This window comes from Salvelinus alpinus, chromosome 35 (genome assembly GCF_045679555.1).
Source record: "Salvelinus alpinus chromosome 35, SLU_Salpinus.1, whole genome shotgun sequence".
In the NCBI taxonomy this organism is placed as follows: domain Eukaryota; kingdom Metazoa; phylum Chordata; class Actinopteri; order Salmoniformes; family Salmonidae; genus Salvelinus; species Salvelinus alpinus.
This window is the reverse complement of record NC_092120.1, coordinates 14398597-14416785: the sequence shown is the minus strand read 5'-3', so window position 1 is coordinate 14416785 and position 18189 is coordinate 14398597. Positions and strand designations below refer to the sequence as shown.

The window sequence follows — 18189 nt, the reverse complement described above, 5'->3', positions numbered from 1 at the left end:
AATTACATTTGTGCTATAGCTCTGAACTTCGGCAATAAGGACTGAATCGAGCGCCTAGTCTCGAGTGGCCAGCCTTCCAAAATCCTGTCTTGTTGGAAGCCTGGGCTTAAGTAAGCCTGGGCTTAAAGCTAGTGCTTTAAAAAAAAAGACAAACATCAAGTGATTTTATTGCTTACTTTATTGTAAAAACACAAGGTCTACATAAAACATGAAATACACAGGCATGAAATATTAGTGCTGAACATGGCAAGCCTTGCTGAACTTTGAAAATAATGTTAGTATCATTTCAAACTAGTCATCGAGCAGCGGTCATCTTTACCGACAAAATATACATCTAGGTTTGAGTGGATTGTGTTGCATATGTTTGTGTTTGTTTTGCAAATGGTTTTGTCTGTTTTTACTTGAAAATTACTTTCATAGTTTTTTTGATATTATTGCCAAGGGGTTTTAACGTAATGTACTGAAGATACATAATACACTTAGGGAATGGATTCAATCCGTATCGTAGAAGTATTGGGGGAGGTCCACGTTATAGCTCGATTTAAATTCAAAGGCAATAATTCCCGCGGTACTTCCACGACAAGGATTGAATGCAGCCCTGTAGTTTCATGAAATATTTTACTCCATATTGAACGTCAAATCAAACACTAGGATACTCATAGTTTGTATTTGCTTTACATTTTATATAGTACTGTGTAATATTATATAGTGATTATTATCACGCCTGGAATTAAGTGCTTTGAAAATATCTCATTAGCCTCAATGTTAATTCTGAATTTGACAGAATTATAAGTGTTTGTTGATTGCTTATCTATTTCGTATTTAAAAAAAGTCACTTTCGGCTTTGGTTTTTTGCTCATTTCTTTTTTTGTTGATGCTGGGGAAAAAATTTGGGGCTAGATTCTATCAGATGCGCACTAGCCAACACCCGCAGTGGCATTATACCTGAAGTGGACATGGCCATTGGCTGCATGGAGAAGCATTACGAGAAATCCCATGTAGCCTTGTTTACAAGTTCGAACACTGGAATGTGAGACGTAATCTATACCTCGATTAGGCTAATAGAAGTCCTCATTTTGTTGAATGATTTTCAATTAGAGCGTCATTATTTCTATTTAGCCTACACTTTCTCTTTCTGAACTTCTAATGCCAGAGAGACGGGTGTGGCAGTGATCACAGAAGCAGCTGTTCACTGATTTGACAACTTCAACGCAGTAACAACTGACACCGCCAAAACTCAAAGCACCGCTGGTTAACGCTTAATCCGATTGAATCTAGGCCTTATTTTGATCAATTTTATTGGTTAAATGTCATAGCTCATTTTTAATCAATTTAATCAATTTCATCACTAGGGAGGTTGAACAGGCTGTGAAAGATAATACTGATGATATCTTGGAGCTACAATATAATAACCTCCTGAATGTCTCTTAAGCACTTGAAACTATCTTTACAGATTTCCCATGCACCAAGTTATCATTTCTAACGATGGAAATCCTTTAATATGTCGTGTTGAAAGATTAGAATCAGCACTTGTATAAAGACTATGGAATGTCTTTGGAGTAATGTCGTGAATGAACCATAAAAGGCAACGTCAAAGTTCATGCTTGAGTAGTAGTACATTCCAAATGACCTGAGTTCATTGGTTATTCAGGGGACCTGAAACAAGGCTATGTGGGGACACTGTGCTTTGTAGCTGGCTGTTTGGTCACTTTCAGATCGTCTTCAGCTTTTTGTCATGCGTTTACATAAACTGGATTGAAACCTGAAATAATTGTAAACATTCAGGGAAAGGTGGAGCATTGTATTATAACTGTAGGACATCCCAATAGGGTTTTCAATATAAACAGGCATGATATTTTATATTAAAAAGCTTATCCATGCTGTAATATTGACTAGCAACACAGAACAGCTAAATAAGCTGGTTAGATAAACATTTTCAAAATTCAATAAAATACATGTTATTCTCTTGCCCATTGCTTAATTCCCTTATTTTTTTCTCAATTTCTTTAATTGATTTTGATAAAGCTGATTGCTACAGAACACAATACATGAAACAATTGAATCTACCCTCTGAATAGAAAACAAGTCTTTCTGGAGGATGTTGCCTGCCACACCTTTCAGAAGAGAAGGCTAGGTTAGTAAGGATAGGCCCTCCTTGCTGGCTAATGTTGTGTTAAAGAGCTATACTCAGCTAGAGGCCTTCTCAGCTAGTCTGGTCCCAGGTCTGTTGTGCTGTTTTGCCACCTCCTATGGTCATTGCGACCCTAGGAGTTAGCGAGACAGCTCAAACTGACATGGGACCAGGCTAATGCTCAGCAGCTGGACTGTACCTGAGAACTAGCTGGTAAGAAGGATGTGTGTAGTGGAGCAGGAATCTGGTGACAGGCCGTCTGGGACCATTGCTGTGCTTGTCGGTTCGTCTGTGTTAGGGCCTATGTCTGGGCTCAGACTGTCTGTGCTGTTATCTGTGCTTGTGTCAATGCCTACGCCTGTGTCTGAGCTACTGACCATGTCTGTGCCTATAGACGAGCTCCAGTTAGTGGAGGCCAGAGTAGTGGAACTACTGGGTGTCATGGCGTCCTCGGGCCATGTGCTGCCTTTTCCATGGAGACCAGGGCTGGGTGAGGTTGTGGTGAAGTGGGAGGAGCAGAGGAGTTTGACGGGACAGAAGGCGGAGCCCCTGGGGATGAAGTTCACCTTGTTTTTGTCTGGGCATGAAAAAAGAGGGAAGCCTTTGGAGACACCAGACCTGGGGAGGAAAAGTGAGGGAGAATGTCTTCATCTTTTTATCATCACATACCAAAGTGTGTATATGAAACACCTACAGTGAGAGAGTCCTACAGATGTAGGATCTTAATTTGATCGTGCCGTTGCAGGAGAACTAAATGAAGATCCTACATCTGTACAGTGGCACAAGGACATACACTATCAGACCAATTTAAAAAAAGAAACCAAAACATGTAACACTATGAAGTTGAGAAGCATTCGAATTAGAAATACCCCTCAACGTAGTGAAGAAGACTTACACCATCTCTTCAAACACTTTGACCCTCTCACACCCCTCCGGAGGCTCCCGTTTGAACATGTAGCTGTTGTTGGGTTTGGGAGAGGTGGCAAACTTGGGAAGGGGAGAGCTGCAGCCGCTGTCTGAAAACAGAATGAAACATATAAGCAGGTCAGTGTGGTGATCTTATGTTCCTATAAAGGAACGTGTGTTAGAGATCTGTTGTCTATAAAAGACAATGAGATGATTAATTTAATACGGCACAGTACTAATACAGCGTGAGCCATTTATCATTAAGCAAATCCTGATCAATGGACTCCTGAACAGAGGATGTGAGCGGAGCATGCCCAATTTGATTGGAACGTGTGGCAAGATTCCCAAAGGCTGGAGCGTCGGCCTTCTCGCCCGCTCCAATTTCGCCCCAGTAGAGATCACTTCAGGAGCTCAGGGCATGCCCGCCCCAGCATGCATTTGTAGTCTACTTGTGTGCTGCTAATAGCCACTTGCTTTAGCTACTGTTATGGAGTTCACTAAATATTTTCATAAAGAAACTGATAAAACACACAGGTACTAAATCAAGGTGACTTATGAGGACCAATAGCAAGACAGGGAGTGTGGTGATATAGTGTCCTTAACGATTGTGGAATCTGAAAAGACACTTATCCCAAAAGTATGATGGTGTACTTACTACGTGCACATGCTAAAAGAAAGGAATGAGGTGGGTAGATAACTATGTGCGTCATTATAGAAAGTATTTATGAACTAAAAATCAGATCTCTTAAACGTTTCGTTCATTTTTGTTCTATTATCTATACAATAGGCCATCATTGATTTTGGCCCAATAGGCCTGGCATATTCCAACGTTCAAGGAGCTTTCCGTTTTGATTGGGTTATTTTGCCTAAAAACTTTTAGGCCTACTTATAAAAATAAATAAAAAAACAACTCTGCATCTCTGCCCAGCCTGGCAAGTGGCCTAAAGGGTGTTTAGCACCCCCAGTGGCTCTGCAAGTGTGGAGAGGATATTCTCCACTGCTGGCTGTCTCTCCAGGCACCATCACATGAGCCTGAACCCACAGACTGGCCAAACTCCTGTTTCTAAAAATGTATTCAAAGGCACTAACAAGTAATTTTTCATTGAATTTGTATTTAATTCAAAGCCTAAATGCGCAATTTATAGACTTTAATGATTTAATACAACGAAATGTTGTTTAAATGCTGCTCGCTTTATGTCCCTACCAGCCTATTGTGTCAAATTCGCAAATGCTTCACAATGTACTTCTTTGTAGGCTGTAGCCGTGAAATAATATAGCCTAAATAATTTGTTCCTTCTTAGGCTCCCTGTCTGGCTCCTGGTCTATTTAGAGTGTTTATATGCTGTTTAACATTCAAATCCTTATGGTTTGGTTTCAATACTTAAAAACCAATTGGTAGGTCCAGTTATTCACAAAAATAGATGGGTGTTGGTTAAATTGTGATTTTGATGAATGAGGTGAATTTGGAGCTGGATTTTTTTTCCTGTGAGCGTAGAGCGTTTTTTTTTGCGGAGCAGTAGGAAAGGACATGAGGCGGTGAGCGGGATTTCCAATCGCTCAACTATGTTCCTGAGACATGCAATGGCTGGAGACTGTTGAATGTGTGCATTGAACTACAGTAATAGATCATGCAAGTCAGAAAATACATCTGAATGGAGTACCTTTGTCAAGCTCTTCTGTAGAGCAGGGGCTGCCTTCTGGGGACTGGAGGGGGTCAGGGGTGAAGGGGCAGGGGCTGGAACCGCCACTAGAGGGGGCCTGGGTGTCCGTGTCACGTGTGTCACCGCCATTGCCGTAGCGATGAGGCTGAAACGGGGCGCGGCGGCCGTCCAACACGTCCAAAGCCTGAGAGGTCAGAGGTGGAGATGGAGGGAAGGATGAAGGGATGCGAGGAGTGCAAGAACCACAGCAGGGCACTATATAATTCCCAGTTGTTATTGATCATCATACATACAGTGGGGAGAACAAGTATTTGTTACACTGCCGATTTTGCAGGTTTTCCTACTTACAAAGCATGTAGAGGTCTGTAATTTTTATCATAGGTACACTTCAACTATGAGAGACGGAATCTAAAACAAAAATCCAGAAAATCACATTGTATGATTTTTAAGTAATTAATTTGCATTTTATTGCATGACATAAGTATTTGATACATCAGAAAAGCAGAACTTAATATTTGGTACAGAAACCTTTGTTTGCAATTACAGAGATCATACGTTTCCTGTAGTTCTTGACTAGGTTTGCACACACTGCAGCAGGGATTTTGGCCCACTCCTCCCTACAGATCTTCTCCGAATCCTTCAGGTTTCGGGGCTGTCGCTGGGCAATACGGACTTTCAGCTCCCTCCAAAGATTTTCTATTGGGTTCAGGTCTGGAGACTGGCTAGGCCACTCCAGGACCTTGAGATGCTTCTTACGGAGCCACTCCTTAGTTGCCATGGCTGTGTGCTTCGTGTCGTTGTCATGCTGGAAGACCCAGCCACGACCCATCTTCAATGCTCTTACTGAGGGAAGGAGGTTGTTGGCCAAGATCTCGCGATACATGGCCCCATCCATCCTCCCCTCAATACGGTGCAGTCGTCCTGTCCCCTTTGCAGAAAAGCATCCCCAAAGAATGATGTTTCCACCTCCATGCTTCACGGTTGGGATGGTGTTCTTGGGGTTGTACTCATACTTCTTCTTCCTCCAAACACGGCGAGTGGAGTTAGACCAAAAAGCTCTATTTTTGTCTCATCAGACCACATGACCTTCTCCCATTCCTCCTCTGGATCATCCAGATGGTCATTGGCAAACTTCAGACGGGCCTGGACATGCACTGGCTTAAGCAGGGGGACCTTGCGTGCGCTGCAGGATTTTAATCCATGACGGCGTAGTGTGTTACTAATGGTTTTCTTTGAGACTGTGGTCCCAGCTCTCTTCAGGTCATTGACCAGGTCCTGCCGTGTAGTTCTGGGCTGATCCCTCACCTTCCTCATGATCATTGATGCCCCACGAGGTGAAATCTTGCATGGAGCCCCAGACCGAGGGTGATTGACCGTCATCTTGAACTTCTTCCATTTTCTAATAATTGCGCCAACAGTTGTTTCCTTCTCACCAAGCTGCTTGCCTATTGTCCTGTAGCCCATCCCAGCCTTGTGCAGGTCTACAATTGTATCCCTGATGTCCTTACACAGCTTTCTGGTCTTGGCTATTGTGGAGAGGTTGGAATCTGTTTGATTGAGTGTGTGGACAGGTGTCTTTTATACAGGTAACGAGTTCAAACAGGTGCAGTTAATACAGGTAATGAGTGGAGAACAGGAGGGCTTCTTAAAGAAAAACTAACAGGTCTGTGAGAGATGGAATTCTTACTGGTTGGTAGGTGATCAAATACTTATGTCATGCAATAAAATGCAAATTAATTATTTAAAAATCATACAATGTGATTTTCTGGATTTTTGTTTTAGATTCCGTCTCTCACAGTTGAAGTGTACCTATGATAAAAATGACAGACCTCTACATGCTTTGTAAGTAGGAAAACCTGCAAAATCGGCAGTGTATCAAATACTTGTTCTCCCCACTGTAAGTCAATTCAATGCATTCAGTTAATTTCAGTATTATCACACTGCGTGTAAACTCCAGTATGTGTGGATGTATTTGAATGACAAGCAGAAAAGCGAATACCAGAGCAGATGATAATGCATGATACAGTATGAAAATGTTCAGAGCCCTTCTGCTTGTGCTGTAGAGTACAGCTGATTCTGAGCAGAAGAAGACTTGCTGCGCTGCAGGTCGTAAATATGTGTGTGTGTGTGCGTGCGTGCGGGCACCCATGTACACGCTTCAGGGAGAGCCATTTCACTAACCTGTCAAGGTTTACTGCCCTAATTCACACACAATTTACAGCTCTACTCAACTCTCAGCAATTTAAATCAGTGTGAGTGAGAATATAGTGTGTGTGTGTGTGTGTGTGTGTGTGTGTGTGTGTGTGTGTGTGTGTGTGTGTGTGTGTGTGTGTGTGTGTGTGTGTGTGTGTGTGTGTGTGTGTGTGTGTGTGTGTGTGTGTGTTCCCACCTGTATTCCCTGCTTCCAGTCCTCTCTGATGAACACATTCTCCAGCTCGTGGTTGATGCCCTCCACGCTGCTAGGCACTCTCGATATGAGGGACTTTGGCACTGGGATGTTCGACAGGGCTGTGGAAACCACCTTATTCTGGAAAACATGGCAAACCAAGGGTGGTGGTAGAAATGTTATGTAGCTTTTCTATGATCATTTTAAACAGACATCTCGTCAATTGTATGCTCTCCCCAGTATTCCAGTGTATGATATTGCTATGGAATGTGATTTACGTTAAAGTGAGGTCAAAAATAATATAGGCTGTGACTGATCTACCACAGGTGAAAGTCATACCATGTCAAAGTTAGTTTATGTTCTTTTCCCCAGTGCTTTGTTTACAGTTGCTCAGGATCCATTAATGAATGAACCACAAACACAGAGAGTACTGGGAACTGGGCATGCCCAGACACGTCTCCTCCTCTTCCTCTTTTTCATCTGTCTGGTCAGAATAGGGACTCGTGAACTAGAGCTCTTTAAATCAAATATATATATATATTTTAAGTGGTCTGACCACATTCATATGACGGGAAACATGCCTGAACAATTGCCTGAATTGTGACTGAACAATTCTGCACTACAGCAAAGCCACATTGTTGTTTTGGAAACACATGTTGCCTGAAGCAGAAACAGCCTGGCCAGGCTACCAAAACCCTAGTCTATACATTTACAATCAAGTATTATCCATAATAAGTACTGCATTTATTTAAGGTTGTACATGGTACAGTGACACTCCCACTGTGAATACAGCATTGGGGCAGACACCATACTAGTTCCATGCTACCATGCCCTGTGATCTGGGTGGCAGACACAGGGAGGCAGCAGTAGGGTATAACTCACCTGGAGATGGCATGTGGTGCTGGTGTGTAGTCCCAGCTGCTGATCTCTGTCTTTGCTCTGGCGGCTGACCTGTTTACTGCGCTGGAGCTGCAGCCTGAGTTTAGCAATCTGCTGGAGAAAGACAGGGGGTTTACCTCAGAGAAAATGAATGGTTCTCAATGGACATTCAAGGTAGCCTGGTGGTTACATACTGCATGTGCTGTGTAGCCAACACTTCTGTTGTTTCATGCCATACATGGCAGAGAGGAGTTGGCTAAAGCACAAATAGACTGGACCACCAGGCTATATTTGAGGTATAATTCAATAGAATATGCACTTAGAAAAGGTACAAAGCAATACATAAGGGATAATCAACGAGGAGCAATGCGTTCAATGGAAAATTATGCACGATGTGGAAGTTGTGCCACGAGCTTCCTCGGATTTCCATTGTTTTTTGTTGTTTTCCTCAGAACAGCATTTCTCCAGCATTCAGAGTGATTTGTCCACAGATTCAGAATGAATTTGAAAAAAATCTGTAAAGAGAGGGCTTTTATGGATATAGCTACGATCAAACATAAGTGAAGTCAAAAGGTTATTATGTTTCTGTACTGGTTATATAATCATAACATAATCAGTTGTATAATGCAGACTAAGGCGAGGTCTTTTAATGCTGATCTTATAATCCTGGCTATACAGTACACAGAAAGAGTATGTCTACTCTATAGGATGTACTGCCCTGCAAGTCATCGATATAGGTTATTATAAAGTCATCGATATAGGTTATTACATCCATAGAGGATATTTTACAACAGTTCCATGTCATCCATATAGGTTATTATAGTACAGTACCATGTCATCCATAGAGGTTCTTTTTAAACAGTACCATGTCATCCATAGAGGTTATTTTTAAACAGTACCATGTCATCCATAGAGGTTCTTTTTAAACAGTACCATGTCATCCATAGAGGTTATTTTTGAACAGTACCATGTCATCCATAGAGGTTATTTTTGAACAGTACCATGTCATCCATAGAGGTTCTTTTTGAACAGTACCATGTCATCCATAGAGGTTCTTTTTGAACAGTACCATGTCATCCATAGAGGTTATTTTTGAACAGTACCATGTCATCCATAGAGGTTATTATAGAACAGTACCATGTCATCCATATAGGTTATTATAGTACAGTACCATGTCATCCATAGAGGTTCTTTTTGAACAGTACCATGTCATCCATAGAGGTTCTTTTTGAACAGTACCATGTCATCCATAGAGGTTCTTTTTGAACAGTACCATGTCATCCATAGAGGTTATTATAGAACAGTACCATGTCATCCATAGAGGTTCTTTTTGAACAGTACCATGTCATCCATAGAGGTTATTTTTGAACAGTACCATGTCATCCATAGAGGTTCTTTTTAAACAGTACCATGTCATCCATAGAGGTTCTTTTTGAACAGTACCATGTCATCCACAGTGGTTATTTTCGAACAGTACCATGTCATCCACAGTGGTTATTATAGAAGGGTACAGTGTGGTTTGTCTGGATTGACTTGCTTTGAGAGTACAGAATAGGAGGCAATAGTGCCAAGGCAATCCATATGAGGTTTCTGAAGATGAGGACAAACAGGGCAGTGTAAAGCTCAGTGTATTAAAGGGCTGGACCTCAGAATATGATATTATCACGATACTTAGGTGAGCGATACGATATGTATTGCGATTCTATATGTATCATGATTCTATATGTATTGCGATTGGATACTGCGGTTTTATTGCGATGGGGAAAAAATGAAAAATTGGTTCCAAACATGTTGCTCACTATATGTCTGCTGCAGACGGATAAGAGAAAACCATGACAAAATTAGTTTTGGAGGTAAAAGTGCTCAAAACATGTTGGCTCATCATTAAAAACAATTAAAAAGATGAAGAACTTGCTATAGGATGATAAATACCAGAGTTTTGGCGCAGGAACACCTGACTAGCGCTAGCTAACGCTATCTTGTATTTTTGATTTTTTTTAATCAATACTTTGAGTCAACGGTATCGATATAAAATCGACAAAAACAATATTGCGATACTCTACTGCCTTGAAACTCAACTGTGGACCTGGAAACCAGTTCCACTGCGTTTTCTCCCCCCTCTAATGAGGGACTGATTTAGACCTGGCACATCAGATGGGTGCAATTCATTATCAGGTAGAACAGAAAAATCCAGACCTTGTAGGGTAAGATTTTAATAGCCCTTCTTACTGTATTGATTCCCTCTCCCCCCATCTCTACTGTATAGTACCACTCACCGTTGGGTGGGAAGATTTGTCCTTTGGCTATATATGACTGGGTCAGCTAAAATATATATGTAAGACTACATGTCAAATCCAAATGTACCTATTGCTACTTTTATATGCTACAACGGGCGACTTAGATAAACTTAGATTATTAGTATCTTTAGAAACATGTACTATATGTTGCTATATGTTACTACATGTACATACAGTACAGTAGCATATCATCATAATCATGTCAAGAACAAAAAGAAACATCTCAACATAGTGAGAGAACATTCCATCCATTTAGTGTTTATCGCTCATCTAACAACAGGCCTATCTTATGTAAGTCAGCCCATTTCAAAAGCCTCAATACCATTGTTTTGCTGATTTGCTCTTGAGCAAAAGCCAGCAGACTGTAACACGCTTATATATGTGTTGTTTGCAGGAGGACTAGGCCTTTATGGAGATAGATAAGGCTCATCCTTGTCACTAGAGTATCAACAGGGCCAAGCTGAGAGAGAAATGATATGGCTGTTACACCCTGCAGACAAGTTCAGTGCCTGCTTCCCCTCTCAAAACAACCAGCTCCAACGAGATGCGACGGACTAGACTACAGAGGGAAAGGAAGGTTAAATAAAGACTGTGGTCTGGAAGAGCTAGAGAACTAATAACTCAATGTGGTCTCCAACTAGCCACTAACTCAGCCAGGCTACGCGCACGGAAACCAACCTTCAGGAGAATAATATTTAACTGAACCTCATATCCTGACAAATAAAACACATCTCAAGTAATGGCTGAACCTCAAAGCCCTGACAAAAACTTGTTGGAAGTATATTTGATTATGCACATACAGTGCAGCTCCAATAATGTCAACACTACAACTCTTGCTGGATGTTTTGTGACAGACCAGCTATTCTGGTCTAACATTAAACTCCTCAGAGAGTTATGGTGTTGAAATCGGTTACAGTATTCGATTACAAATAATAGGATAGCGCTCCTTACAGTTGTTTTGGCTAGGGACATAGGTCATGCAGAGAGTGTGTAGGCTAGGCTATATATGCTAGGAAGGTTGAGTGTGGCACCTACCTCTTTCAGATGGTCTGCACTACCCCAGGAGGCTGACCGCTGGTGTGGGCTTCCCTGCTCCCCTCCTCCCTCCTCTATCCACAGACCAGGAGTCTGAAACACACACACACACACACACACACACACACACACACACACACACACACACACACACACACACACACACACACACACACACACACAGATATAAATATGCATACTCTTAAGCAGTGGATAAACAAATACACCCACATCAATCCCCATCCTTTGTATGGAATTCAGGACTGAGAGACAAGACTCCGGAATTCCCTGAGATGAACAGACAAGAGAGAGGTGGGTGAAATCAATCATCACCCCTGTGCCTTCGCCAGAGATGCACACATCTGGAATCAATCAAATGAGTCAAAAATTGTCTTTGTGGGATAAAGAAGGATGCAGGCACAAAACAGTAATAATATGTGTGATAGCTACTACTTAAAGTTGTATTCTCACAGTTTTAATGACAATCCACATTAGGACAGATTGCCAAAGGCTACTTTGTGGTTGGTGACTGACATACTACATACTAACTACTAGCTGGTAAGTCTGTGGGAAATGTCTGCTCTTTCTCCACTACAGCAGATAGAGAAAAGTGCTCTAGTGTCTACAAGAATGCAACCTTTACATAAATAACGAAACGGTTAACTTATGTAAAATACATGCAAAAAGAGACAGGATGTTTCAAAAGCATGTTTGCAACCATGATGCACTTCCCCTCGATTATGCATATCAACAGTGACATTGGTCCTCCAAGGAGTCGTGGTCAGTACAGTAGAGTGAAGCATCTTAAATGTCAATGTCCTCGTACTGCCTTACGTTTGACCCTTGTCGAAAAACAAAACATCCTCTATAACGCACAACGTTACACAAAAGACCCACTCTATGATATGCAATATGAAGAACACTAGTGATGCATTATGGCTACTGGCACATTGCTCTTCAGAAAGGACAAACGGTTTAAACGGGTGCTTGTGCGCCAATAAAGAGGCCACTATGCTGGATGGCAGATGTGCTAGCGTTTAGAGTAACATGTTGAACATGGCTATGGTATTGCTGTGGTGTTTGATGCTAGAGCCAAACATTGAGGGCTGAATGAATAGTGAAAGGAAAGTTTCCAATGCTAAGTGCAAACTTTGCAAAAAGTTATATTGAGATGTTAAGTAATATGGGTATTATTAACTTGTAGCCTAGTTCTCCAGTACTACTAAAGCCTACCATTCAGCAAATAGTTCGAAGGGTACAAGAACATAGCAATGCTTACACCATTGGCTACTTATCTCCATCATCATTGTAATAACAATTTAAATGTTTATTTTTTATAACAAATGAAGTGTCTGTTCACAGAGCTCCCAGCTTTGTTTACCTCAAGCCTCTTTTATCGACTTAGTTTTTGCACTTCCTGGCCTGTCTTGTGTGTTTTGTGGGGTTGTTTGCCAGGTGTTGTGCCAGATAATGCTCTGGTGAGATAAAGGTAGGGTACTTTACTTTCCCATAGTCTACAGCTCATGTTAAATGACTCTCACCCCACTTAAAATCCTATTTGATTTCCCAGCAGGGATACTGAACGTCAATGGATTTCCAATGGAATTGAAGTTGGTTTGTTTAGTTTACATGCTGAGGTAAGAGTATAGAATGCCACAGCTATCATTTGGTCTGATTTGAGTTGATGAGGGTATTACATTCTGGTTCTGTGACCTTGTAGGTCTTCTCATCTACAGATATCTTGCACGTCTAAAACATGAGGAACATTTTTTCGAGAATAGATAAAACGCTCATTATGGATTCAAGCTTCTTGAAGAACAAGGAAAGAGCAGTAGTGCATAACTGCTGACTTTAAACGACTCATAAGTAAAAGATGCCGAGTTGATAGTCATCGATAATAGACTGTCCACATCCTGCCTGTGTAACACAATTCTAAAAACGAAGATTAAGACAGCCTTTAGTCTGGTGTGTGTGTGTGCACACACCAGACTAAATCAATACATTCTGTCTGTCTGTGTGTGCTTGTGGGTATGCCTGTGTGTGTGTGTGTGTGTGTCTGTTTAATCTTCATACAAACATTCTCTGTGTTCTGTAACCACAGGGCCTGGGGCAGACAGATCTATCCCGGAACAGTGATTAGCATATGTATGGCCCTCCGCTCCTCACTCCCACACAAAGGCAGACGGGCCAGCCACAAGGGCCAGGTGGTAAGCAGTGGGATTCCTCTCCTCGCCCCAACCATCGCCTGAGGGACAGGTGCAAACAACTTCACCTCCACAGACAGCTACATTCCAGCTCTGAAAAGAGCCCGTCTCTAGATTGTGTGCTACAACAAAGACTTTATGTCCCAGTTTTTTTGCTGTTGCAGTGTTACAGGCGATTTGGGGTAATGGGAGAGATCTTGTTAACAGGAAGTAGCTAGTCTGTGACTGTACTTGGGGAGTTTGTGCTTTTCCTAATCGAAGTGGTTTAAGTGAAGCAGTCCACACCATCATTAGGGGAACGTTGATTCTATATGTAGCTACTTGAACCTGGAGGCCCACTCACCACTTCCAAAGACTAAACAAAGAGCCCCAAGGTGAATGAAGGTTTACAGGGAAGAAGCCATGTAAATGAGGCTGGGCGGAACTCATTCAGTCCACATGAAAGGATTCTATTAGGACGGACAGCGCAGCCATGGTCAATGGCCCTGCCATCATCATACATATTCAATATGGGTTCATAACCACAAAAATCTGCCCATTCTCAAACTGCATGGAACGGTTAATCACTTTGACCAGAATAGTGAGTGCTGATGTGTGGGCTGCTACCCAGGAAAATTGTAGTCAAAATACACCCAGTACGTGTTTTTCTGAAGAGAAACTTGATTTAGAAAACATTTTAAATAAATGATTATGTGCATCATTAGCTTTTATGGGTCCTTTGGCCTACAGTTACCTGTGTGGCTTTGTCTTTCATGCAGGAAGGGTAGGGTCCATGGGAGTCACGAGGCCACTGGCCTGTGAGGTACGGGCCCATAATGGCGTCCAGGGAAGATGTCCGACGGATAGCACTGGAGCTACGCACCTGCAGTTTGGACCTCTCTCCTACAGGAGCGAGGGGAGAGCAAGGGTCAGTATAGGACACACCCACACTGTCATACTGAACAATTGGCCAGCAACGTCTTGTTGTTTCCATAAAACGGCTCTATTGCTAACCTTATTGACTATCAGTGCTCTACAGTGATATATACTAGGCCTAACGAATCTGGATGTGTTGAAGCTAGGTCTGATGTTATGGGAGCTGCCTTCTCTCAGCCAAAGTAGTTAAACACACACCACCCACATAAGAACTCATTAACAACCACACCACAATTAACAGCAATATGGCCTGCATTCACTCAACATTCCTCCTGCAGTAACCCAAACACAGAAATGTGCTGTTTTTCTAAAGCAGGGAGACATGAAAGAGGAAATGGGTGAACGCATAGGCTAGTAAGCAGTATTATGCTTTGTGATTGTTGAAAGTCAATGAGAGCTCCTTGCTTTCCATATCAAAGAGCTTCTGAGGGGGTGAAGGAGGTGACCAGGGTACACATTCTTCATTCAATCTGTTCCTTGTCTAAGTGTATATGCAGTGTTCCTTTTCGATACCACTACACACCACCTGGGCTCTAGGGCCTAGATGATCAGCCAAGTCTGAGCATATCAACCAAAATATGTTGGCTAAGTAAGTAAACCCAATGACTTAGGGTAAACTATCTGAGGAAAAGGGAGTGGATTTCCATCAATATTGTTGTAGCCAAAGTTCTCCAAACACAGCATGAAAATTTAGCCCGAGTGATTTTCCACTGTCTCTCCACTTTGCTAAATTTAGGCTCTCAAGAGCAAAATAAAGTCAGATCATTTCCTGGCTTTTAGTATGCATACGGTCCCTTTCACAATTTTCTAATCAACCTTTTCAAAAATAGTGCACTTTCTCCCAAAGTTGACAGATTTTGGGCTGGGTTCTAGGTTTAACAACAAGCTTGTTTTCCAATTTACTCTTACTCTGCAGTTTGGGGACGTGCGACAATGAGGCAGGCCATTTCAGCACAGCTGGCACTTTGACAGGGAGGGGGAGTTTCTTTGTTGAGACCATTGGGAAGGCCTGGTGTGGGGCTGATGTCATAGTGTGAACCTAAAGATCATGTGGTGGAATGTCACCCTTTTCCATTGCCTTCACCCTGACCTGTTGTCCTTGCGACCCTTTCCCCACCACCTAGCTCAGATGAGATGGGTGATGCGAATGAACACGCTGACTGACTGAAAGGAAGATGTCCACTAATTAACTTCTCCAATGTTCCAATCACAAAGCTGCATGGCTGACAAGGACACAATGTATTGTCCACTTTAATGTTTAACCTTAATTTGTCAGATGCCTCGAAAGATAAAACCACAAATTCACTTCAGTGTGTTTGCTGCAAATAGCCTGCAATTCTGAGGAAACGGTCAAATAAAAATAGCTCCATATTTCCGTTTGACAATGAAAGATGAACAATACATCTACATATTTCCATTTCCATCCCTGTGCACTTCCCAGTGGTATCCCAATTCCACTTGTCGCAATGCAATGCACCTCCTACCCCTAGCTAGCAGATGACATCACATGAAACAAACTAGCCTTGTTTCGACTGGGAGGTCACTGCCGTCCAACAGCGGGTCTCCATCACAACATATGTGACTGGACACTGCTCAGGGTTGAAGGTCATCTCATTCTGAGGACCAGGGAATGCAAGGCACGTCATGTCATTTTCCCGAACATTGAGTTACCAACCCCACAATAACCGCAATGCAGCTCAAAGACAAGGAGGCTGCCATCTTGGGAAAGGTAAGGCGGACGCCATTATACTCCACTGATGTAGGAGGGCGTCAAGACAGCTGGAGCGTCATGGCTGTCACTGGTTAAACCATGGTGATTCATGACCTGCACTCGTAAAGTGCAGAAGGTCATTGTAGTAAAAATACTTGGTTGCGTATTGAGTACAACATTGTCCTGGATGCAGATTTGGAGTCACACAGCAGGTTCGACGCAGTCTCCAAGCTGTGACAGAAAAGCTAACTGTATTCAGAGATTTCGCCTTCACAAAGGCAAGCAGACATTAACTGGATGCTTTGTGTGTCTTGCATTTTACTGCTGTGAAATACACCAATTCCAGAAGTTTTTTTGTTGGGGAAGATAAATATAATCAGTCTCAATACCCGCGGCAACATCAATATTTGACAGGAGAGCCTGTCTCAGAAACAGGATTTAGAGTGTTCTAGTCTCCCATCTCCCCCTTCAGTCCACCCTCCTGAAAGGAATAACGGCTCAGGCTGAACCAAGAGACATGAAATGTCACACCACTCACTTCCATTCTCCATAACATAGGGCTCACAATATGTTCCCGATGTGTACAATACAGTACAGTTGAAAGGGAGTAGGTCATACACCTGTAACCTGACTGTTTGTGCAACAACGATTCTCAGGGTCTACGGCCCCCTTACAACCCTTAAACATGTCTTGCTGCCAATTATCTCCTCCCTTTTTCTGTCAATAGTCCATAAGCAGCAGGAGTGTAAGAGAGGACACTATAAGCTTCCTTATTAGCGATGTGATGTACTGTAGTAGTAGGCCTTCGTATGGGCCTACTTCCCCTTTTGTCTAACTCTGGGGCCATATATTCAATCAAAACCTAATATGCTTCCTTAATCAGCACAAGACAAATCATGTGTTTGACTTACCTTAGAAACCTAGGGCCCTATTCAGTGTCAAGGTGACTGAATAGGGCCCAGTCAGTCTCACTAATCCATCAATATTGTAAAAATTAATTAGGCTATAAAATGCATAGCAAACACTGTATTACAAGAATACAAAAGGCCTACAATCTCTTGACCATCACCAAGAGCAAGCAAAATGGAGCATTTTTCCTGCATACATCGATATTGTAGCATGTGGTAGGTGGATAATATAACAATATTTTACCTCTACAAACGGGTGAGTTTGGACCCCGGTCAGGTGAGTGCGAGACCCTATTTTCAGGAGACAGTCTCTGTCTCGTGGCGCCAGTGCAATTTACTCCAAGATTCAGATTCGCACTTGGGGGAGATGACCCGGGAGATGACCCGCGGCTATTTGTCTGTCCATTGTTGCCTCCAACAGAGAGAGGCAGAGAGCGTGTCGGGCTGCTCTGGCCCCCGCGTATGAGCTGGTAGGGCACGGTAGCACGGATGGGGTGCAAACGGCAGCTGTTGGAAAAACTGGGGGACCCTGCATTGCTACGTCTGACTGTGGACTGTTGTTGAAGCGAGTTGGTGGGAACTGACATTCTGCTGCTTCGTATCACTTTCAGGAAAAATTTCGCCAAGATATCCGCTTCTGGAAAACACAGGATTAACTTCCTTTAATTTTAGCTCGTATGCTGCTCGAGCTCATTTTGCAGCAATCTCGCAGTTATCTTGCATCTTGAAAAGGCGAATTCTACTGCAATAACTTACCCGAAGAACACTAAAACAAGTATTATTTGGGCATGTTTGTCGAGAACTTTAAATATATGTTTTAAAAACTTAATTTGTACAGTTAGCTAAACATATTCCCTAATATTTGGCGATTCCCTACCGTCCCCATGTCCACTGTAAATGACAGTTGTATCCGCAAGACTACTGGCTGATAAACCTGGGCGGGCTGCACTCTTTAATTCTGATCATGTGGTTGGACAGCTAAATTATACAGTAACATTACTCATTGGTCCAATGTTGTCTATCGACTGTACTTTCAGCCAATAACTTCATCGATGTATTATAAGGATTGGACCAATTTCTTTCTCAAAACCTTCGTTTTAAAAATGTACTTTACAATATTTGTGTAATTACCTGTACAATTAAATACATAATGTGT

At 42.3% G+C, this 18189-nt stretch overlaps 1 protein-coding gene across 3 annotated transcripts; it reads right to left on the bottom strand.

The window, feature by feature from the left end:
* Positions 1 to 160: 160 nt before the first annotated feature.
* LOC139564403 (glucocorticoid-induced transcript 1 protein-like) lies at positions 161 to 17952 on the bottom strand. Of its 3 annotated transcripts, XM_071383898.1 has the most exons (9): positions 17790 to 17949; positions 17278 to 17670; positions 14233 to 14381; positions 11296 to 11388; positions 7967 to 8077; positions 7088 to 7225; positions 4699 to 4882; positions 3027 to 3147; positions 161 to 2749 (listed from the first exon to the last, which is right to left on the bottom strand). In XM_071383898.1, exons 2-9 carry the CDS (start codon positions 17618 to 17620, stop codon positions 2338 to 2340), a joined length of 1551 nt encoding a protein of 516 aa, XP_071239999.1. In that variant the 5' UTR covers positions 17621 to 17670; positions 17790 to 17949; the 3' UTR covers positions 161 to 2337. The 3 variants fall into 3 exon arrangements, with proteins under 3 accessions (XP_071239999.1, XP_071239998.1, XP_071240000.1); XM_071383897.1 differs by having other exon boundaries at positions 17278 to 17952; XM_071383899.1 differs by having other exon boundaries at positions 7967 to 8074; positions 17278 to 17952.
* Positions 17953 to 18189: the final 237 nt, after the last annotated feature.